Here is a 22105-nt window from a genome sequence, read left to right as displayed (position 1 = left end):
AATCATTCATCCAGCGTGGTAACCCAATTATCGTGGACAAATTCCGCCCGATTGCCAAGAGTTGTGCCAAGAAACCTTCTCCCTGTCATTTCCCTTCCCGCCTTCAGCTACCTCGTACAAGTACCTCATTTCCTACTCGCGCTATGAATTGTGACAACGGTTCGTGCGCCTATAGAGAGGCCAGCGCTGATCGTCCTTTCAAATTTTAATGCCGTGTTTTCGTTGGCTCTTTACAATGGCTCTTTACAGGGTACCGGCACCATACTCTGAGAGACCACCTACCAGACAGCTGTTTTCTTCGGATTTATCCTTTCAGTGCCCAGCCAGACAAGGCTACTTGGCCCCTAATCACTCTTGGTGACAAGGAACTACCTTTTTCCCTGCAAGCGAATCGCTTTGCACGTGGTATACTCTTTTGTATAGCCCGTTGCTCTTCCAAGAACGTTGGTGTGAACTTTGAGCATGCTTCAACGAAGCAGATGAAAATTCGGACCAGGTCAACCCCCCTCCTGCCAAACGGACGTATCCGTATTCGGGTTTCTACGAGTGGTTGGGGCGGTATCTGCGTGGTAAGAGGTACTCAGTAGAGCGACTAGGTATATTTCATGGAACAGCCACCACCTTCCATGGAACTAAAGTACATTTCTCTTCCAAACCAAGTTTTGGGTGCTTTTTCGTCGCTCGCTACATTCCAGTCGCTCTTTCAAGTCACTCGTTTCGTTGTTTCTAAAACTTCACCATGCTCTTCACCAAAACCCTCGCTTTTTCTTCACTCATACTCTTGGCTGCAGCCCAAGGGGATGCCGTCTTCAAAGGTCTGCCCGACGACGGTCGGACGAGGACGCCAACCTCAACGAGCAAGCTCATGTCGCGGCGCGATCTGAATAAACGCTGCACAGGAACCTGTGAGGAATGCTTCGGCGGTGGTTATACCCTCTGTCCAGGGAGTGCGATCTACTGCTATTTGCCTGGAGATGATACCTATGGGCTGGATTCGTGCGACCTCGATAGCTCCGATGACGGGTTATCCACGACTAATACTGCCACCGCACCGGCATCGACCTCAACCAGCCTGAGTGGCCTCGACGATATCTGTTACCAGACCGGTGCGACTTGTGCGTCATGCTTTGGCTCCAGTTATCTCGAGTGCCCGGATGGATATCACTGCTACGATCCGTCGGATCCTTTGTACGATACCTGCCCCGAGGAGAGCACAAGTTCTGGTGGTGGCGGCAGCAGCAGCAGCAGCACCTGCGCCGAAATCTACGGAGAGGGAAATATCCCTTGCGGATCAGATTCATGCTATAACCCGGACGACGGCGAGTCTTGCTGCGCGGGAGGATGTAAGTTGCTGCCCTCGAGATAGTCTTTGTCTTTATTGGGTGCTAACGTTCGACCTCTATCAGACTACTGTGAAGATGGATACACCTGCTCTAGCACGCTCGGAAAATGCAGTTACGTCGGTAGCAGCTCGTCCTTTGGAACGACGACATCCGACCTCGTCTTTACGACGCCTACCAGCGCCTTATTCTCCAGCACTCGGAGCACTATTGCGACTACGACCAGCACCGACACTTCGCTAGAAACCGGTGTCAGTCAATTCTCCGAGTCCAACGGTGCAAGTGGTTTCGGGGCCGCCAAGGGTCTGTTGATTGCTGCTGGTGTTGGTGTATTGGTGCTGTAGGACGATGCATGATCTTCCCGTGGAAGGATTAGTGGCGACAGGTTGGACACAAATCAACGACCTGACAAACTTGTAATTGAATGAGTCTATTTTGAGATATTTATGAGGGGTCAAATGAGTAAATCAACACCTTTGTGAGGATTCTGGAGTGCCATCTGTCTATCGTCTAAGAGTGTCTATCGTGATGCAAGTCAAAATCCTGTGCCGCCTCGTATCAGTGACTTCCCTCGGATTATCTGTTTTTCCGAATTGGCTGCGCTACTGGATCAGTCACTAAGTTCATTTTCCCATCTCAATCATGACCTGTTTGTTCATTGCTTTCCGACCTGAGTTTTCTCATCTTCTTGCAGAGACTACTTGCGGTACTCAACATGCCTCACGCTGCCCCCTCGCGCGTTGCGCCCACCGCAACATCCGACCTCGAAGCCGGCGCGGTCCTCAAACTCGGCGAGTTCCAGAACGAAGTCACGCTCAATCTCTCTGAAGCGCGCATCATCCTGCAAAAGACTCTCGCGACGCGGGCGGCTCGAGGCGGTGGCTACGAGGAGACCGAAGTCACTGCAAAGACACGCGACTACTTGGAGATCTTTGCGGTGTTTAAAGATCTGGCCGAGGCGCAACAGGTGGAAGGAATCATCAATTCGTACGGTGAAAACCTGGAGCGATTTGAAAAGTCTCAGTTGGGTAGCTTGGTGCCGACTTGTTCGGATGAAGCAAAGGCGCTGATTCCAAGCTTGGAGAAGAAGGTCGAAGATGGCGTCGTGTCAGAGGAGGAGTTGGAGGGTATCTGTAGGGAACTGCAGCGGTTGAAGAGACAGGCTCAGCTTTGATTCTACCTGATGTTTGAGGAATCACACCAACTTCAAGTGATTACTCGACGGCTCAATCAATCTGCAGGGCCAGCTCACATGACTACTGCATCGCCGCAGTCACCGTTGGCAGGGTTGTACGAATGACGACGCACAGCAATCCCAAAGCGCAAACGACAACGTTGCACCATAAACATACACGCAAATTCAGGTTCTCCCAGAGATGCTGACGACGCATGAAGGAAATGTTGGCAGAGTCCTACCAATATCGCGCCATGAGTCGAGCGATACGTGGCAGTTGCGGTCTCACGCTGGCCGTCATAGCGACCTGTCTCGGGGATTTCACAGGATACCTGGGCTTTGGAGGATTTGCTACTCTCGAAACACAAATTGTCTGAGCTATTCCCACCAACGCAGAGATCACAGTCGGACAATCGGTGGAGACTTCCAGGTGTGCCCAAACGCTCCGGCTCACCATACTTGGACGATGCGTTTGGATAGGAAACAAAGGAGCGCTATCGCGTGCTGCAGTGAAGAGGAGCAATGGTCAATGGCTGTGAAGTCTTTACTGAGCAATACCCAAAATTTCTCCTCTGTTTCCTCCAACTCATCGTGTTCTGATATTAAATCACCTTGTCCGTCTCGCCATCCAGCAACTCCGACTTCACCCAGCTTCGTTGAAACTTCCCAGACGCAAATATTTATAGCGCGGTGACATCTAAAATTGCGGATTCAATTCCCATCGGTGGCTTCGAACAGCTTCATGGAACCCCTCGGATCTCGGTTCTCGATGAGCTTTTATCGATCGTCCGAAGATTCGCAATCAGATACAGAATCTATGTCTGCAACTGCAAATCACCCAAGCTGCACGTCCATGACCTCTGTCTCTGCAACAACTGGAGCAGCCGGGACACCACTGGCGCCACCTCTGTCTCTGAAGACGAAGAGTTCGCAGTCCTCGATATCCACCTGCAGTTCTGAATCTTCCTGGAAATCGCTGTCGACAATTCACCCAGGCTGGAATGAACCTCCTAGGCTATTTCGCTTGAGCGACTCGTTACCCTCGAGATGTTCAAGAAATGGTCCACCCTCGAACTCCCCCTTACGTGACACACCAAAAGCAGAGCGCAGCTTGAGGACCTCAGTCTCTTCCGACTCGTTGTGGCGGTCACTGTCTGGCATGCGTGCTTCCTGGAACGAGCCTTACAGACCACCTCAACCACTCCCGTCCTCCAGTGCGATTCACTCGGCATCCGCCAGGCAAGCATCACGACGGGAGGGTGAATGGGAGCCTCTCATCCCTCCAACGCCAGTAACGCTGTTGACATTCGACGATTCTTGGCTCTGTTGGAACCCATACCCGATATGTGAGCGGTTGGCAATCGTGACCACCACGTGGATCGAATCGTGTTTTGAGGTCGCCGGGTCAAGAGGACAGACTACTCCTCCGTCTTTGCATTTCGATGCACGAGACGAGAAGAAATGAGAAACGTTACAGATTGATTGTTCAATCGGGTCATTTTTTCCCTTTTGAATTCTCGTTCCCCTTGTCTGTCGCAAGTACCCAAATCCTTCCAGAAACTGATATTCAGTGACTTTCTCTCCTTCTCTCCCTCCCTCCCTCTATCTGTGTCCTGGTGTTTTGCTCGTCCGCATTTGTTTGACTGTCCCTGTGGCCACCCTCCTCTCTCCCCCCTCTCTCGCAACCCAGCCTTTCGTTTGCTTGCCACCCGCTGTCACCGCTGCCTCTTGGTAGAAGTCACCTACAAATACACCCACCCTCTTATGTTCCAGACTTTTTGTCACTGTGACCAGTGATCTCTCGCCAGATGTGTCGAGGTGTCGGTATGTCGATACGTCGACGTGTGACAATTGCCCGTGGTGACGGCAGGACAGTCCATTCTGGTCTGGTTGAATCCTGGTCGGTGATATGGTCTGTGATACGTCTGATATGGATGCCCACTGGCGATTTCTACTTAAAAATGACCTCTTCTCGCTGTCTTTCCTTTCGCTATGTTTTCTCGACTGCCCGACTTTTGGCTTCGTCCAGACCATTGAGACACTTGCATACAACGTGCCCGAAACCACACAGGATAGCAGGGGATTTATCTATCTATCAAGCAGACTGAAAGATCGAGCGACCAACCTTTGACCGGAACCAAAGGGAGGAGGGTACCCCTGATACTGTACTGAGAAGCAAAGCCGGACGAAGAAGGAGACGCAACGACCAGCGGTATCAAGATGCGCATCCCACTCAGCTCACGGGTAAGTATTGAGGTCTCAAGTTCTTCTGTTCGCGGGATCTGCTTTACTTTGCCTCGCCTTGCTCTGCTTTGCTTTGCTCTAGCAGATCCAACTTCTTCCCATCGCCAGACTAACAAACCCAAAAAAGCAAATAACCTACACCAGAACCACGGTCCATTTACCCCACGGACGCCGACACGTCCGCGAGGAGGAAGAAATCATAGTGCGCACGCGTGGTCGTCGTCGTCCGCGGTCGCCGTCGCCGTCACCGTCAAGGTCACCCTCGCGGTTACGCCCGCCATCACGTCCGACGTCGCTCGCACCGCTTCCGTCCCTCGCACTACTTCCGTTGTCGCGGTCGTCATCTCCTCCTCCCTCTAGACCCATCCTGAGAGACACGAGATATCCCCATACATTTTACGAAGAGAACCCCCTGCGTCGGCGATCTTATGAGCGCGAGCGGACTCGGTCGCGGTCGCGGTCGCGGTTATGGTCAACTGTCCGAATCCGACCCGAGGAGTCTGTCGCGCGTGAGCACCTTGGTCTTCCCCTTCGTCTTCGTCTTCACTCTCCGCCACGGCCAGGAACCGGCCGAGGGCTATTTGGCGAGCAACCCGGGTTTCGGGGCGGGTATTCGCCGCCGCCGGTGAGGTTGGAAGGGGGGTTTTCCAGCGGGAGTAGGAGTAGAAGCAGGAGAAGAAGTCGAAGTCGAAACAGGAGCCGGAGGAGAAGTCGGAGTCGAAGAAGGAGGAGCCGAAGCCATCACGACCATCGCTGCACCCACCACGCACGATCCCGATCCCGATACCGAGCCAGCTCGAGATCCATGTCTCACGACGCCAACAGGGCATTCACCACACTAGGCACGGCGCTCACGATCCGCGTCCGCGACCCCGACCCCGACTCCGACAGCGAGGTGAGAAGGATCCTGGACGAGAGTCGTCTGCGAGGTCGAGCTTGAATTCGCTATCGAGCTCGAGCTGGAGACGGTAGGGCTGTGCATGGGCACCATGGGGCAGACGATGCGGCGAGAGCGAACAGCTGTGACGACGGAGTAGGGGAGCAATTCACCATCAGTGGCACCTCGTACTACTACATGCGCAGTGATCGACACCTGATTTATACATATCTTCACACACCGATACACCATCCCTTGTTTACCTACCAACATACATACTATATACGGGAGTTTGAGGAGAGGAGTAGATTCAGTCTTGATAATCTCAAACATCATCGTCCAGGTCTGCACCAAGTTGAGTCAGGTCAAGTCAGGTCAAGTCATTATATCACGACGTCTCCTGCCACATTCTCGCTCATACCAGTTTTCTTTTTGCCAACTAGGCCTGAAAGATTTACATTACCCGTGCCCCAAGACCATCAACAGATGTCTTCCTTCTCGGCTAAATACCCCAGCTCATACAGTCTTGTAGGGAGCCAACCCGGCGGGTGGGCAGGCGGACAGAGCCTTCAGATTGATTGAGGTTCATTCACTCCGCTGACAAAACTTGTGTGGCTTCTCTGCTCGAGGCGGCGCAGTTATTCGCTGGTCCAGGAATTCGAGTCCAGTGCAGCAACCTTTCAAAGACGATCACAAAGAACTGGCAATGCAGATGAGTCCTCCTGCACCAATCAATCGAGCGAGACGATGATGGTGCAGGCGACTAGTGAACGACAGAAGACCGAGTTGGAGCTGCATTGGTGCTGGAGCTTCTCTCCGATGGTCGGCATACAGTTGGCATGTGGAGATGTGCAGAGCAGAGGCGGACCATTGACGAGCCATGGAGGCCAGCCGCCTTAGTGAGTTGCTTTATCGACGGTCAATCCTTCAAGGCTGCGCGAACGCAACGCTGGCCGGTATGCGAAAGCTCGCGCAAAACATTTTCTTCTTCGGCGCAACAAGTCGGACAAATCGAACCTGCATGTCCAGCTCTGGATCATCGAACTTCACCGGAGCTCCGATATGCTGCGATATTCTTTCACAGATCTCTTGGATCTCTTCTTCCTCAGAGGCAAATTTCGTCTGAAACAAGTACAGGTGAATCAACGGCAAACCTCTCGAGGTGTGTGGTTTGAATTCGGCCTCTCGACCGTGATAGAGGCCTCGAAATGCATCTAAAAACTCGATGGCGCTGGCCGGCAGATTCATGACATAGTGAGCGAACGCATTCGGTTCTTTGAGAACTTTTGCTGCGGCATCAGCCTCTTTGCGACGCGCTTGCATCTCTTCTTTGGTCAATTTCCGCGAAATCTTCAACTTGGAGGGCAGTCGTGCTTCTCGTGGAGAGTGCTGTAAGTCTCTGGTTGCGGTGCGGATGAAAGCCCTGCCGTCCTCGCAGGACGCTGACACGAAGTCGCTGACCTTGTTAGACTTGATGGCGTCTTCAAGGCTTTGGTACGAGTCGGGATTGAGATCGTTCGCCCTGACAAAGACCTTGCGTTTACCTGCCGGCACAGCAAATGGTCCAACACCGGCCATAACGTCACAGACAGCCTCACCCTCCTTGAACTGCTCAAAGAGCCGAGAATGTTCAGTACCTAGTCGAGAGTTCCAGTACACTTTCCCGAAGTTGAACTTGAACTCGCAACCAGACTCGTGGACTGTAACATCGAGGTCATCTGGGCCGGCAATGACTTCATATGGAAATGTTCGAAAGACGGATTCGGTACCAACATCGAATGTCTTATTGATGACGGTGGTGATGTTGGGATTCTTGTCCACCAAGATCTGTCCAATTATATATTTGTAAGGCAAATATGCCTCGCGCAGGTTCACGTGAGCTTTGCTAAGTCAGTACGGGGCATCAAGAACGTAGGTAGGGAGACGTACCGACGTGGCCAACCTGAGCAAAACCTGCAGGGGTTTCCTTTTCTTCCTCCGGGATCTCAGGCAGAACTGCCTCGAGAATATTATCTAGCGGGACGGGTTAGATTCCGAACATAACTCTGCAGAGGTCATTCCTGACCACTCACGTACGCATAGTCCAGTCGTCATATGTGAGTGTTAAATCGTAAGGTCGTAAGCTGGCCAGTCGTTCTTCCACCAGCCTCGAGATGGTCTGTGACCATGTTTTCCGCTCTACACAATCCGTCAACAAACTCGCTCCCACGAATCATGGAGCCGTGCTCCTACGCACCGTTGGCGTCAATCCCAGGCCTGAGCAGAAGACACTTCGCTCCCTGGCCGACCGAGTCGTCATCGCGCAACGGCTTAATTGGACTGACTCGGAGCAAGTCCTGCGACTTTTCGAGTTCCCTTCTGATGGCCGTGATCTGTCGGACATCCGGGATCGTAGCGGCGGCCAGAGGCACGACTTTGCGGAAGAACGACTTGTCCAGCGTCTGCATGGACCGGTTGACGGGCGGCAGGAAAATTTTGGGCAGGTCTGCGGAGTTGAGGTTCATCCTTCTGATTGTGGCATTGGCGATTTCTGGTGGAGTGGTCGAGAGGAGTCGACGTAAGAGGCTTGCCATGCGATACTCGCACTGGAAGCTCTTGGATTTCTCGTCAAGATGGTCGATGTACTGTATGTACGTGCCTAGCAAAGAGATGCTGGTTTCCTCTCATCTCGGTGCCAAGGCACTAACCATAAATGGGAATTACGGTTGAGCACAAGAGATAATGATGTATTTACGGACAAGCGATCACACACTTGTGCACCTCCTACGAAAGACAGAAGCCAAAGGACTTGATCAAAAGCACAATCAATGATACATCACGTCTTGGTCCACAACTTCAGCAAAGGTCCCTCTGACCCGTTGACAGGATCCTGCACCGGCAATGCCACACTTTGTATCTCGTGTCTATAGGCGTCGCCAACCTCGTTCTTCCCCAGCTCGCTGCGCCACTTGGGAGCTCCCTGTCCAGCGACGAATGTGTGAGCGTTCGATGGAGAGGCGCGCAAAGAATATTCCTCAGAGAACAGATGGGGAGGGTGGCGGCTATACATACCTCTGGGTAAACGCCAATGTATCTGTAGTCGGTGCTGCTCTGGAGACAGCAATGGCCCGTTCCAGCCGGGAGGACGATGACATCTCCGGCGTGCACCTCGATCTCCTCGCCGCCCGAGGTGTCGTTCGTGCCGCATCCGACCAGTATCCTCGATTCGCCCTGGAAAATGCCTGTTCAATGCCTCCCCACAAAAGAGATTGACACGGTCAGCACCGCGAAATGTGCTACGTTGAACTCCTGGCTGATCCTGGGGGAAAGAGAGAGGTCTCCTCTTCTTACCGTAGCACTCGTGCGTATTGGGATGAAAATGCCTGTACGCGATATGTCCCCAGGTGCCCTTCTTCTCCCAGGCGTGCGACTCGAGGAACTCGGTGGTTTTGGCTTCGGAGAGCGGCAGGGGCAGACAATCGCGATAGATCAGGACTGGCATGTCATTGTTGGGGCAATGCTTGTTGGGTCCGAGGTAATATGTCTCGGGCTCGAAACCCATCTTGTAGCCGTACGATGTTCGTGTATATCGTATAATCTCAACCTCTGGAACAGTGTGGTGGACGACTGGGGTTTAGCCTAACCGAGACTATGTACCTCGCATAGGGTGTGCTAGACACATAACTTTCGAGAAGAGGATCGGAGAATAGACAATATAGCATCAAGCATCATCGGCCTCGGGGGAGTTTTCCGGGGTCTGGATGAGTTTGCTGTTCTAAGTAAGAGAACCCCGCTCCTTTGACCACCACACGACACTTACAGGCACGGCTCATGGCTCTCCACGACTATTAGATAGGAATAAATACATCAAGTATACTGGCGCTCTGAACAAAAGCTTCTTAATCGAATGACTCTCTGGCCCTCGTGGCTTTTCACGCTCCCAGCTCTTCCCTCACTTGGTTGGTGACTGACATACTTTACGCGCCACGCGTTGAAGTGCATTGCAGTGCATGCATCATGACGTCGTTGATATCAAGGGAGAGTGACTTGCCTCCTCCTCCACCACCACCACCACCGCACATCCTAATTCCTCTGCCCGACACCAGACTTTCTATCAGGGTACATAGTGACCCTCGCTTACAAAGTCGGGACAGGATTGAGACCTCCTGAAAATTTGGGGAGAAAGAAACAGAGCCTCAGAGAGGGAAAGCGAAACTCAATATTAATGGCCAAACACACTCTCGATACATACTTTGTATCCTCGACGACGCCGAACAAAAAAGCACGCAAAGCTGCTAATGATTCGATCCAAGAACTGGCAGATACAGACAACAACTCCCCCCCGAGAGCTGTGATAGGGACGACAAACCACCCCACATATCCCTGGCCGATCCCTCACCTGCCCGTCCACGTCGTGTCGGAAATTGAACTGCTCGTCACGGCCCAGGGCAGAGAGATCCGGGACCAGCCACACCTGGACCTGGTGTACTTCCAGCCGTTCATCCCGCGATCGATCGAACGAGACGTGTTCAATTTCCTGCGCGCCGAGCTCTTCTTCTACCGTGTCAAATACACCATCAAGCGGTTCGGCAAGGAGACCTTGGTCAACACCCCGCGCTTCACCACCGTGTTCGGCATTGACGAGACGAGTCGCTTCGTGGACGGTGATGACAATGACGGGTCGCGGTCGCGCATCGTCGAGGCGTCGGACCCGTCAAAGCCAGTGCGCAGGGACAAGTATAAATGCCGACCACGGCCGATCCCGGAGTGCTTGGATCTGCTCCGCAGAGTGACCGAAGCCAACACCAACACCCAGTACAACTTCTGCCTGGTGAATTACTACGCCTCCGGAAGCGACAGCATCTCGTTCCACAGCGACGACGAGCGTTTCCTCGGCCCCGAACCCGCCATCGCGTCGTTCACGCTCGGCGCAAAGAGGGATTTCCTGATGAAGCATAAACCTCCCCGGGACGGCGAGCCGAAGCTGGAGACCAAGGACATCAAGTTGCCCCTGGCCAGTGGCGACATGATCCTGATGCGAGGCCCCACGCAGTCGAACTGGCTACACAGCATCCCGAAGCGAAAGGGCGGCGAGGCCAATAGAGGTCGAATCAACATCACCTTGCGCCGGGCCATGGTTCCAGCCGGCACAGAGAACTACTACCGATACAATGTCGGAGACGGCGGAGTGTACAGGTGGGATAGCTCCAAGAAGGCAATGCTCCCCTGGCCGTCAGGGGGACACGGTGCCGACTGACAAGCGACCTCATTGCGTCTTCCTCTTCCTCCTCTTGCTGGCGTCAAAAATGGCCCTGCCGACGATACTCGTGATGGAGCGATAGACGGTCTGGCCTTCGAGGGTGTGCGTCGTGACGCCAAAGACGACCAGGAACAGGATGGAAAGGATGCTGACCACGAGGAAACTCAGCCAGTACGTCTTGAGGCTGTACTTTTCGGCGATTTCGGGGAGCTGGATGGAAAAGTAGGCGGTCATGAGACTGACGGGGAGGAACAGGATGGTCGCTTTTGCCAGGAGGATCGTGGTCCGGGTGAGCCGCTCGACGGCCTGGGATTCTTTCAAGGCCACCAAGTTGAAGTTCTGCGTTTGTGTTAGTGGCAAATATTGAGAGGGAGAGGGAGAGAGAGAGAGGGAGGGAGAGGGAGAGGAATAAGGAAAACACCCCTACCATAAGCACAAGTGACTCCTTCTGCTTGATGCACTCGTCGATCTCGGTGAGCGCATACAATCGAATCCGACCGAGAAGCCGCTCGAAACGCGCCACGGCGGAAAAGCTCAACTTGACATTCGACCTCGAGTCATCGGCCAAAAACCCCTCCTCGTACGGCGCTAGCTGCGACGTGGGCGTGTGGTGACCAAGCTTCAGATCGTGGTTGTGGTCCTGGAACGTGCCCCTCGGCTGGAGCAGGAGGCTGTTTGCGTCCATGGCCAGCCGCTGGCTGTGCAGCAGACGGGACACGATCCACTCGTAGCTCTCGTACATGAGCTTGAGGACGGTGAGCTGGGTGCCGATCTCGTGCACCTTCTTGACGTGGGACACGTCGGCCGCCTTGAACATGAGCTGCTGCATCTCCTCCAGCTCGCGCCGGTACGGGTGGTCTAGCCGGGCAATCAGCCTGTAAGTCGACACCCAGTCGTCGAAGAGGTAGTAGAACAACAGGCTTGCCGCTTCCTTGGGGTCGTAGCCAGCTGCTGTGTTGGCGGAGGAGGAGTACTCGTTCCACCGCACGCGCACCTTCATCAGGGCGTCGCGCGAGCTGTCCTTGTTGTGCTGCTTAGAGAGGTGGTGGAAGACATTGAGCACGTTCCGTCTGGACACGTGGTGCGGTTCGTTGGGCGGAGGGCGTTCAAACACAGACACGACGGTCCCGTCGTCACAGATCAGTAGAGACGACCATATCCTCTGACCCGGCGGCTTGCTGCTGTCCCTTCCTGCGTGTCGTGACGTGTTGTTGGCAGCGTCGTCCTCAGGAGGTGCACCACCGTCGTCATCGTCGTCGTCGTCGTCGTCGTCCACATTCGCTGTGTCCTTGGTTGGTCTAGGTAGAGAGTACAAGGCATTGAAGCCAATGTAGATATACCGACGACCAAAGTCGACGGAGCAAAAATGCCACAGGTTCCTGACCACCCTGTGAAACGTCAAGCCCTCCAGATCCCTCGGGTCGATGCCTGCTTGTTGGTGTTGGTGTTCCAACAAGGGCGTCGAGTGATGAAGAGGCACACCCTTCTCGACGTCGGTTGTCGCGGGTGGTGGTGGTGGTGTTTTCGGAATCTTTTGCCGCGCAGACGTCGATGACCGCGAAGTATTATCCTCGCTGTCAGTCGAACCCACCACGCTTTTCTTCTTCGTCTCTCTCTCGTGGTCTTGGCCTGGCGACGTGATGGCCTGACACAACAGGCCCGCCAGCCGCGGAGACAGGTCGTACTTTTTCGCGACCTCCTCGATGATGGGCTTCTGGGACTCCGAGGCCCAAAAGTTCAGCCACAGGGCCTGACTCTGGCTCCCGTTGCGGCGGTCGGGCTGCTCGAGCCACGCCAGGGCGGCCTCGCGGTCAATGTCGACGGCGCATCGGGCCTCGGTGCTGTCGAAGCTGACGATGAAGTTTTCCGTCGCTGCGTGCTGCAGTCTCGCCTCGCACGTGTTGAACGCGGTGTCGTCGTCTAGATCGTATACCTGTTGAGAATGAGGATGAGGCTGAGGTTGAAGTTGTGGCTGAGGCTGCGCCATGGCGACCCTTTTGCTTGACTGAAGAGAGAGGGCGGCGGAAGACAGATAGATATTCTACCTTACAAGACCCTCTACCCGAACTTGCCAAGAAGAAAAGAGTATTATGTACAAGAGAAAATCCAAAATAAAAGAGAGACACGAGATCAATAAGAACCTCGAGGGACCTTGATCAGGCGGCTACATGGCGTTGGCGTAGGCACCGCACGCACGCACGCACGTAGGGGGTCTGCGACTGACACTTGACACGGCCCTCAGCCTCACAAAGCATTTTGCACCAATCAATCCCCAATTTACTGGTGATTATTCGCCAGATTCGCCAGGTCCTTTGTCGCCCATGTCTCTTAGCGGGGGCGGAAAATGAAACCCACGAGACCCCCTGCATACGGGAACTTTGGGGGGGAACGGAACGAATCGTAGGGTGTACCCCATAAACCAATTTAGTGGGTGGTGATGGTAGTGGGTTTGTAACGAAAAGTGCGAGTCCTGGCTCGATCGATACTTTGATATAGAAAAACCTTGCCACGACACACACACACACACACACACACACACACACAGCACAACAACGAAAGAGAAAAAAAAAATAGGGATTTCTCCATTTCTTGAACATCTTATAAAAGACCCCGCTAACCCGATCGTCCTTTCTACAATTTCGGTATGGCAGGACCGCCCTTCAACCCTGGCGCGGCACGGACTCTCCCACGATACTTGTCCTCGATCGCATCGGCCACCTCATCACGTTCCAACTCCTGAAGAGCCTTGCCATATTTACTGGGACTTGCCAGCGCCCAGAGACCGCCCTGGGCCTCGCCCTTGAGCATGCCACAGGGCCAGTTGTCGAAATTGCGGTCGTGGATCGAGCGGTGAATCCGTTCAAACGTGTTTTCCATCGGCCAGGCCTCTCGATCATCCATGATAATCTCTCCGAATTTGTCCTTGATGGCGCCGATGATGCCAGTGCCGGGCTTTGGGGCGAGCTCGCCGTCCAGCTGACTCCAGGTCTCGTTTGGGTTGGGCTTGAGTCGGTCCGCCAGCAGGTAGTATTCATTCGGGTCGTCCGGGTGTTCGGGGTCCTCGTCGATGAATGCCAGTTTCTTGTCCTTGGAGCATTGGGCAAGCATCCAGGCCAGCGTGATGTCGGCCCCTCTAGGGTCATCCATGCCGCCACCGATGTCGCTATGCACTCCGGAGAACCAGACCTGCTTCATCACTTGAAGACCGGATCCTTTCTTGGGCCGGTACAGCTGCGACCCGTTGCTGGGATCCTTCGGCCACTGCCACAGTGTCGGGATGAAGGGGATGCGGCGCTCGTCCAGCGCCAGGGCGTGATATGCAAATTGGACCTTGGTCGACAACTCGGCATTGTGGAATTCAATCTTTTCGCCACCGAGTCCCTGTCCGTGAAACGCCACAGTGTCCCAAACCCCGACGATTTTGATCGCTTCCTTTGCATTCTCGTTCAAGTCCTTGCCGATCAACTTCTTGAGGGTGGGAGAAAAATCGAAATCTGGTTTGCTGGATGGATCCTTGTAGTATTCCTCGTAGACTTGCGGGAACCAGTCCATGCCGCGTTTGGTCAGGAGTCCAAGCTTGGTCACCAACCCAGCGATGGAGCGGGCAGTATAGGCCCCGCGGGAGAAACCAAAGAAGAAGATCTCGTCTCCGGGATTGGGGTCATAGTTGTGTGCTAAGAAAGCATACGCCGCCCGGATATTGGCAGACAGTCCCGCGCCATAGACACCTATTTGGTCAATCAGAACCTGTCCATCCCGTAGTTGCAAGACCAATGACAAGATGGGGGATGCCTCATTGCTAGATCTGCGGGACTGCAAAAAGACAAATAGCTTGAGGTGTCACGTAAGAGAACAGAGCAAGGTCTCACCGCCGCGGATCCTGTCGCCGATTCCTGTTCCCACGCCAGGTTGATAGTAGATAATCTGCTCGACCTCCCGTTCTACACCATCCTGGCCTTTGACCAGAGCAACAGGACTGATGGCTCTAGCGAAGCGGGCAATGTTGGTTGGATGGCTGGGATCGCTGGTATTCAGGATGCTTTGCCACGTTCCTACAGCAACAATGAGAAACAGCCTCTGAGTTCAACAACATCATTATCAACGGAAATGTAATGGGGTGGGAATAGCCCCCTTCGTCGAGTGACAGAGTCTTGGTCTGGAGGAGGAGACAGCATATACCATCGCAAAGCTGCAAGTCGCCGTTAGCCCATCCATACTAAGCCATGAAACAGCGCTGCTCAAGCAGTCAACTTACCACAATGAGACGTTTGTAATTTGCAGGTGACCGGCCCATATGGACTCTCTGTGTCAAAATGAATGCTCTGGTAGAAAAGGGAAAGATTCCTGTAGCTCTCAGTAGCACTCAGCACCCGGCAGCAGCGAGGAAGGGAAGTTGGTCAGTTTCTTATACATCAAACACGCCGAACAGTAGCCCGACGCCTTGGACAAAGAAAGGCGCCTACATATACGATGGCCAACTCCATCTTCACCGCACGGAACCTGCCATCAGGCTGGTGAAAGTTCAGCTCCAGCAACATGGATGCCTGAGCACCAAGAAATATCTCTGGGCTGGCTGAAAGAGCTGCCTGCCATTGGTTGCATCTGACACCTGGACGTGTGACAGAACGAGGGGCAGGTTCAGCTGTACACAAAGAATCCAGGTCGAGACCCCGCCGCGTGATTGATCCTGTCATCCTGTTCGTATGTGTCGAGCGGACTGACAATCAAGCGACCGTGTGATTCCAACGTGATGGATGATTGGTGAAAGACGCCCTTTCTTCGGACTAGAAAAACCTCGTGGGAACCTGTAGTATACATCTGCAGTCAGACTGTGGGATGGAAGTGACAAATGTCATTATGAACTAAATCTCGTAGCGAATCTCGACCATGTATGTTGATGCAAGGCTCCAACGCTGAATGCTTTTGATATTCGCAAAACACTCCGACCATGGAAGGGGAAGAGAATCGACTGAGGGCTCGCCATATGCAGATAGACCAGCCCCCGCAATGGCAGTCGCCTCCAAGGTGCCTGAGAGCCAGTCACTTGATTGAATATCCAAGTTTGACACTCTTCCACCTATTTCCGACTAACCCTCAATCATATTCCTCCTCTCGAGATCTCCCATCAAACCAATTCCGTGCCCTTTTTAGACTGAATGTCCGTCGTGGCCTCGGCTCTTTGTATGCCTCTATACCAGAATATCCCTTCCTGGGAGGGGCCTCAAATTCATCCCCCTGGTCATATGATTGTCTGAAATCTCGCCCGATGACGCCGTTGCCTCTCAATTTCTGTGGGATCCCATAAGGTTGCGGCTCAGAGGGTAAGATCCCTAGGACGCGTTCCTGTTTGCTGAGGCGGCGCTGAGGCCTATCCGGAGCACCATGGGGATTTGTCGCGAACGCCGCTGACGATGGAGCAACATGAGGTTGGCCTCTTTCCACTGCTTGGACGGAAGAGAGCTGTTGACCAGAGTGGTTGCCTCCAGTACTTCCCACCGGCATTTCGCCCCCACGAGTTTGAATACCACGACCAGATATCGTCAAGGAGCGTCGGACGCTGGAATGGACACCCGGCTCGAGACTGTGACTTGCTGGTGGGCGATTGTCGGTGTCATAAAGCATGTCGTGACTTGGGGGACTGGTCATGTTGTGCACCATCTGATATTCAGCATTCCGGGGCTGTGACACCGGGTGATGACCCCGAGTGTTGTTCTCTGGGCGGTATTGTTGAGATTGTCCAGTTCCGTTGGCTTGAACCTGGGGTTGGTCTTCGGTGTCATCCTCGTCATCACTCGGGTAGTCTTCCCTCCTTTGCCGGCGGCTCCCAAACAGACTAAATCTTCGACGGGGTGCCGCTCCTGCTCTCGGGGCATACGAATCTTCTGCATAGTCCTCATCGCTTTCGTCCTGACCCCACTCTTCTTCTTGGTTGCCGGGGGCTTTTGGCATCCTCCTACCAATGCCAAATCTGTTCAATAGAGTGGGTTTTCTTTGCATTCCACTCGCCTCGTCAAGCTTTTCCCGGTCAGAGCTACCGTCGTACCAAAGAGCTGGAACAAGCAGCCTGTAAGGCACAGTAATTCCCGACGGGTCTTTTTGATTGACTTCAACATTCAAGACTACATCGAGACCGCCTTCCAGGTTCACATGATCATTGACATCAATTTCATTACCTTCGGCGTCGATGGCAGGTACGTTTCCTTTCCTAGCGGCTTTTTCTGAGAAATTGGTAGGACGGCGTTTGAATGTGCCTGGCCGCACAGGTACACCGCCAGATGTATGGTCAAACGAGGAAGCTCGTCTACTTGGAAGAGCCTGAAACTCACTTGAGGCTTGTCGCGAGCCGCTCGCGTTTCGGTCTTGGGCCAACGTCGGCCCTTCAGATCGTGTTGTCCCATCGTGAGAGGCCGAACGACCTTGATCATATATTGCGTCACGATACGACGTGGGAGGCGCTTTTCGCGAGCTGAGTCGGCGGATGAGAGCTCGCGGATTTACATCTGCCTTGGTGAAGGAGAATCGTCGAGGGCGAGCTTCTGGACTTTCCTCGAAATCTTCATCTTCGAAGACTGCCGAACTTTCGGATGGCGAAGGAGGAGGGGTCGAGCCTGGAATATACTCCTGGATCGAACACCAGTTGCGTCGAGGTAACAATCGTTTATTATTCCGCTTCTTATCGTTCACATCATGCGTGAACATAGGGATCATGTCTTCGTCCGTGTAGTGGTCTAGGTGATGTACTTTGTTCCGTTTGTTCAGGATATCGGCCAACATGTCTGATGGTGGAGTGTTCACGATGGCCGAGGATACCACATTTGGCATGTATCGGTGATCTTTGTCCTTTGGAATCTTCAGTTTCGGGTTCGAATGAAACTGGCCGATCGCAGCGAGGTGCACGTCGCCGCTCAGAACAGTGATACGACAGGACTTTTCCGCCGCAAGATCTTGTAGGTCTCTGACCAAATCGTTACGCTCATGTTTGTGGTTGGTTGCAGTCCAGTGATCATCGAGGTCATCGAGAATCTCAACTCCGCCGTCGAACTTGTTGAGAAAGCTGCCTTTCAGGATACCGGCTCTCCCCAACGCCTTGACCGGGTCCATAAGTCGACTGGTGAGGACATTTTCCAGCCAAACCAGGCGAGGATAGGCGAGGGGAACACCCATCAAGATGATGAGGTGCTTTGTCTCGCCTTCGACGAGTTCTTTGCGGCATCTGTCCAAAACAAAATCCAGGGTATCAAAGCTCAACACCTCACTGCGCTTTCGTTCCGTGCGGCAGTCAAGGCCCAGAAATGCAACATGCTTCCCCATGTGCATAAACACACTTCTGCTGAGTTGCTTGATATACGGTCCCGGCTGTCGGCCCAAGACCCAGCTAGGCTCATGTGCGGTGGTCTCTTCCGGGACGCTCTGATGCTGGAAGAGCATGTAATATTTAAACGCCACGTTACCAAGTCCGGAGAACACTGGCGTCTCCATAAAATGATTTGGATAGGAGCCAAAGCCATCGATAATGTCGTGATCGTCCCATATATTCACCATCGGGATCTGGCCAGCAGCCATACTGAACAGGCCTTGAGAGAACCACAGGGCATATCTGTTCAGATAGAAGCTTTCGAGTTCTTCCTTCATTTCGTGTGTAAATGGAGCGTGATGTTTATGAGCTGGGTTCCTCATCCTGGTCCATTCGCCAAAGTGTTCGGTCTCGAGCATGACACGGTCATTGTATATCTGGTCGCCGCCACCTATCATAACGTGGAATGGATGTGACTGATGTGTGTTGAGAACGTCCCTCCACATTGGATCAGGTCCGCTGAAGCTGTCTGGATTGACGGAGAGGCTGAACCCGTTGCAAGAATGAAACATAATGTGCATGGTCTGACCGCGACCAGGCACCCAGAAACCAACCGAAGGACCACGATTGATGCGATAAGCAATGTGTTGTTGCTCGTTGGCGAGTTCTATTTCGAGATTAAAGCGCCAAAAGGTCACATCGCGGTCTGGATCTGCATAAAGTCGAGCCCCAGCCACTTCTTGATATCTTCCTATTTTTTCTCCGTCCGTATCGAGATTGCGGTTGTTAGAGAATGGAACTAGACCTTGCGGGCCATTATGCTCCAGCGGGCTGGGAGAGCTTTCGAAGAGGCCGTCGTCGTTTTCGACCTGTGATAAATCCTTTCCTTCTTCCAGATGGTCCACGGGTCTAACATACAACGCCCTCCCAGTCCTTGAGAGCTTCGTCAAGCCAGCAATCGGATCAACATATTCAGGTTGAAGTTCATCTGTGGTAACGTGGTGGGGCGGCGGAGGCAGCAACTTCTGTGGCTTGCAAAACAGACGTAAGATTGGCGCGGGATCGTAAGAAGAATGAGAATTCTGGGTCACAATAAGGACGCTTCCTCGCCAAAATTCACGCTCCTCTCCACTTTCATTTTTCTGTCTTCTCATGCCCTTGTAGCGCAGCAAAGGCCCGCACCGAAGATAGAGATTGGGCTTGAACTCGGCGGTTTTATCGTCGATATAGTCACCTGCAGGCTGATCTGCCACTTTCGCAGATCTGCTGCGTCTGCGGCTCGATGAAGCCGCTGTCTGTTCCCACCAAGCCTTTCCCCTGTCCGCTGGGTTCAGTGGCTCAGGAGAAAAGTCGATGGTTGTAAGCCTGGCTGTTCCGGCTTCTTTCCACTCATCGACGGGTCGATTGTTGAGCGGCTCTTTGAAGGACACACTGGATTTTCGTTGTCTTTGGCGTATCACATCTACTGGCTTCGCTGGAGGTGATTGAGGACTGCTTGGGTGCGGTGAAGACTGGTGTCCTAAGCCTATTATTGGTGGTGTCTGTGGTTGCTGTTGCATTTGCGATATATCGTTTCTTAGATCAGCGGCACCTTGATTGTGTTGTTCCTGTCTGCGAGCTGGCGTAGCTGTTGTTGTGGTCGGCACAGGTATTCTGCTTGGTGTCCTGCCCGCCGAAGAAATCTTCTCATCCACGTCTTTTGGGGGAGCTTTCTGAAGTCTCTGTGAGCCACCTCGCCCGAATCTGACGGGGTCTGACACCCCGGTGAGTTTCTCCAATGCTGCTTTGTGAGATGCATTTCTCTGTCGTTCTGAAAAGTCGTCCCTTCTCGCGAGGGGCGCAGTCTGAGTATCAATTGTGCGAGCCCGTGCTTGCCCACCCAAAGGCTCAACTTCTGCGCCCACCTGCTGTGTTTCCCGCTGTTTTCCTGATCGAACCCGTTCCGACTTGATCGGGACTTCCTCGCTCGCTACACGAGGTGAGTCGAGCGGTCCTTCTTGAGCTGGCTCACTGACTCGCCGATTCTTACTGCCTGACTGGCGGCGTTGAGAAGTATTAGCCGGTTGTAGTGGGCTGGAGATAGTGTACTCAAATGCTGGATGGCCTTCTCCCGAAAGGCTTCGTACGTCAGGCCGATGACTGTCCACAGTTGTGCTATGCTGCAAACGCTGTCTCTGAGTGGTGCTAAGATTTCGAACCAGAACCGCATCTTCTAGGGTTGGCACTTCCTGATCGGTTGCCCGCTCCCGTTTCGGTGCAGAGCGTGTGGTAGAAGCGTCGGGTATGGACACCACACCAGTTCCTCGAGGAGCTCCCACAGCCTTTCGAGCTGGTTTTGGCTCACGCTCTCGCAGTAGCATCTCAGCCTCCTGCACTCTCGCGCGCTTTTCTTCCTTGCTGATATCATTGAGAGTGACTTCCAGTTTTTGTAGAGGCGAGCGATCTGGGGCCCAATCCCTTCTATGAGCTTCGTCTCGGAGAGCACTCGATCTGCTGACAGACGATACAGGCTCTTCCACTCGGCGCGAAGTCTCAGACGTCCGACGAGCCTTCTGGTCAGATTTTGGCTCGTTATAGGAGGGTTTGCGAGTTGACTCAGTGTTCCTTCCCGGTGGATCTGCAGCGCTCAAGCCATTGAGGTCCGCAGTGTTTAGTCTCAGACCATCGGGCGGTGCGGGTTTTCGAGAGACGCTGGGCATGGGTTCCCGGCGCACTGGCTCGGATACTATACGCTGTTTGGGTTTGGCGGCTTCCTCAGGGTATTCATCCTCCAAGTCCTCAAACGCTTCTCTATGGAAGGGTCTGCCCTTAGCTCTCTGGGAGAAAGAGCGCTGTAGGCCGGGATCCCCGCCCTGGCCGAGGCCTCGATAGGAGATGGGAGGTCCACGAGGCACTTCGGGCGCAGCAGGAAGAGGTTGTAATGTATTCTCCAGGTTCTGAGAAAGCGGGCGCCTGCCCTGTCCTCCGCTGTTCCGACGACCTGAGCCACTTTGTCTATTGCGCGCGGTATTTTGAGCGATCAGGGAATCTAGGGCTGGATCGTGGTAAAGGTCGACGGGATTCATGGTAGCCATAGTGGTTGGGTCGAGATCGAGATGGAGAATCAGGCTGCGACGAGACTCAAGTTCGCGGCGGGACGTGGCCTAGAGATGGGCGCAAGTGACAGAGGTAGCCATGGACAGGTACATCCGTGCACTTGAGTGATATGTCGATAAGTCTGGCTTCGTCCAAGGCGATGGTCGAAATGAGACGCCCCGTTCAAGAGGATACAAAATGTTGTCCGGACAGTTTCACATGGGAATGGAGAATAGCAATGTAGCACAACGATAATTGGACAGGGAGAAAATGACCTGAAGCCTCAATTCAACAATGTCATTATGTACAAGAAAAAGAGAATACTTTAAGCAGATACCGCAGATCGATTGACGCAGGAGAGGAAAGAAAGGTAGGTGCCCCGTAGGCCGGACACATAGTCTGTGTGGCTGGTAAAATGTGGTATTTTGGTCGACCACGTCAATCGCAGAGGCGAGGAACTCCAACTTTCAAGATCTCGCGACACCGGGGCCGGGTGGAGCTTCGGATTCGTCGCAAAGTCCAGCTGTAGCCACGGCCCTTTCACAGGGAGAAATTGGTCCCAGGCGCGGGCCGCTTAGTTAGCCCTCCAAGGGGCCTGCTAATTGGCACTCATGGGGCTTTGTCGGGGCCAATGACCTTACCTATAAGCAACGGAATAGCTACTCCACCAGGGGACTATGACCAAGTTGGCACACGGCAAACTTGCCAGATATGCACCCAGAAGCAATTCCTTGCGATGCGGGTGTAACTACCTGGACTGTAGGTGTCAGGATTCCCATGATCCGGATCAATATTTTTGTATCCAACATATTCCAGAGAGCCACCTCTTGCTCTATTTTCTATGACCTTAAAGGACTGTTAG

The 22105-nt window shown here is 53.5% G+C and overlaps 7 protein-coding genes across 7 annotated transcripts; 3 read left to right on the top strand and 4 right to left on the bottom strand.

Moving 5' to 3' along the window:
* Window positions 1–739: 739 nt before the first annotated feature.
* Window positions 740–1684, top strand: AYO21_00372 (hypothetical protein; the record flags this gene model as incomplete). The annotated part of the gene is made up of 2 exons (XM_022650362.1): window positions 740–1343; window positions 1407–1684. 2 exons carry the CDS (start codon window positions 740–742, stop codon window positions 1682–1684), a joined length of 882 nt encoding a protein of 293 aa, XP_022517688.1.
* Window positions 1685–2055: 371 nt separating this feature from the next.
* On the top strand, window positions 2056–2514 carry AYO21_00371 (hypothetical protein; the record flags this gene model as incomplete). Its single annotated transcript, XM_022650361.1, has 1 exon — window positions 2056–2514. One exon carries the CDS (start codon window positions 2056–2058, stop codon window positions 2512–2514), a length of 459 nt encoding a protein of 152 aa, XP_022517687.1.
* An 834-nt stretch (window positions 2515–3348) lies between these two features.
* AYO21_00370 (hypothetical protein) lies at window positions 3349–5749 on the bottom strand (the record flags this gene model as incomplete). Its single annotated transcript, XM_022650360.1, has 4 exons — window positions 3349–3490; window positions 4898–5125; window positions 5152–5511; window positions 5598–5749. 4 exons carry the CDS (start codon window positions 5747–5749, stop codon window positions 3349–3351), a joined length of 882 nt encoding a protein of 293 aa, XP_022517686.1.
* Window positions 5750–6562: 813 nt separating this feature from the next.
* Window positions 6563–9176, bottom strand: AYO21_00369 (hypothetical protein; the record flags this gene model as incomplete). Its single annotated transcript, XM_022650359.1, has 6 exons — window positions 6563–7515; window positions 7565–7648; window positions 7712–7813; window positions 7872–8259; window positions 8687–8856; window positions 8966–9176. 6 exons carry the CDS (start codon window positions 9174–9176, stop codon window positions 6563–6565), a joined length of 1908 nt encoding a protein of 635 aa, XP_022517685.1.
* Window positions 9177–9839: 663 nt separating this feature from the next.
* On the top strand, window positions 9840–10819 carry AYO21_00368 (hypothetical protein; the record flags this gene model as incomplete). Its single annotated transcript, XM_022650358.1, has 2 exons — window positions 9840–10751; window positions 10811–10819. The coding sequence occupies 2 exons, from the start codon at window positions 9840–9842 to the stop codon at window positions 10817–10819; spliced, it is 921 nt and encodes a 306-aa protein (XP_022517684.1).
* Window positions 10820–10880: 61 nt separating this feature from the next.
* On the bottom strand, window positions 10881–12861 carry AYO21_00367 (hypothetical protein; the record flags this gene model as incomplete). Its single annotated transcript, XM_022650357.1, has 2 exons — window positions 10881–11213; window positions 11302–12861. 2 exons carry the CDS (start codon window positions 12859–12861, stop codon window positions 10881–10883), a joined length of 1893 nt encoding a protein of 630 aa, XP_022517683.1.
* A 644-nt stretch (window positions 12862–13505) lies between these two features.
* AYO21_00366 (hypothetical protein) lies at window positions 13506–21242 on the bottom strand (the record flags this gene model as incomplete). The annotated part of the gene is made up of 3 exons (XM_022650356.1): window positions 13506–14602; window positions 14744–14926; window positions 16070–21242. The coding sequence occupies 3 exons, from the start codon at window positions 21240–21242 to the stop codon at window positions 13506–13508; spliced, it is 6453 nt and encodes a 2150-aa protein (XP_022517682.1).
* Between the last annotated feature and the right edge of the window lie 863 nt (window positions 21243–22105).

The sequence above is a fragment of the Fonsecaea monophora genome (assembly GCF_001642475.1).
Source record: "Fonsecaea monophora strain CBS 269.37 chromosome Unknown Scaff1, whole genome shotgun sequence".
Classification (NCBI taxonomy): Eukaryota; Fungi; Ascomycota; class Eurotiomycetes; order Chaetothyriales; family Herpotrichiellaceae; genus Fonsecaea; species Fonsecaea monophora.
This window is presented reverse-complemented; position numbering and strand designations above follow the sequence as displayed.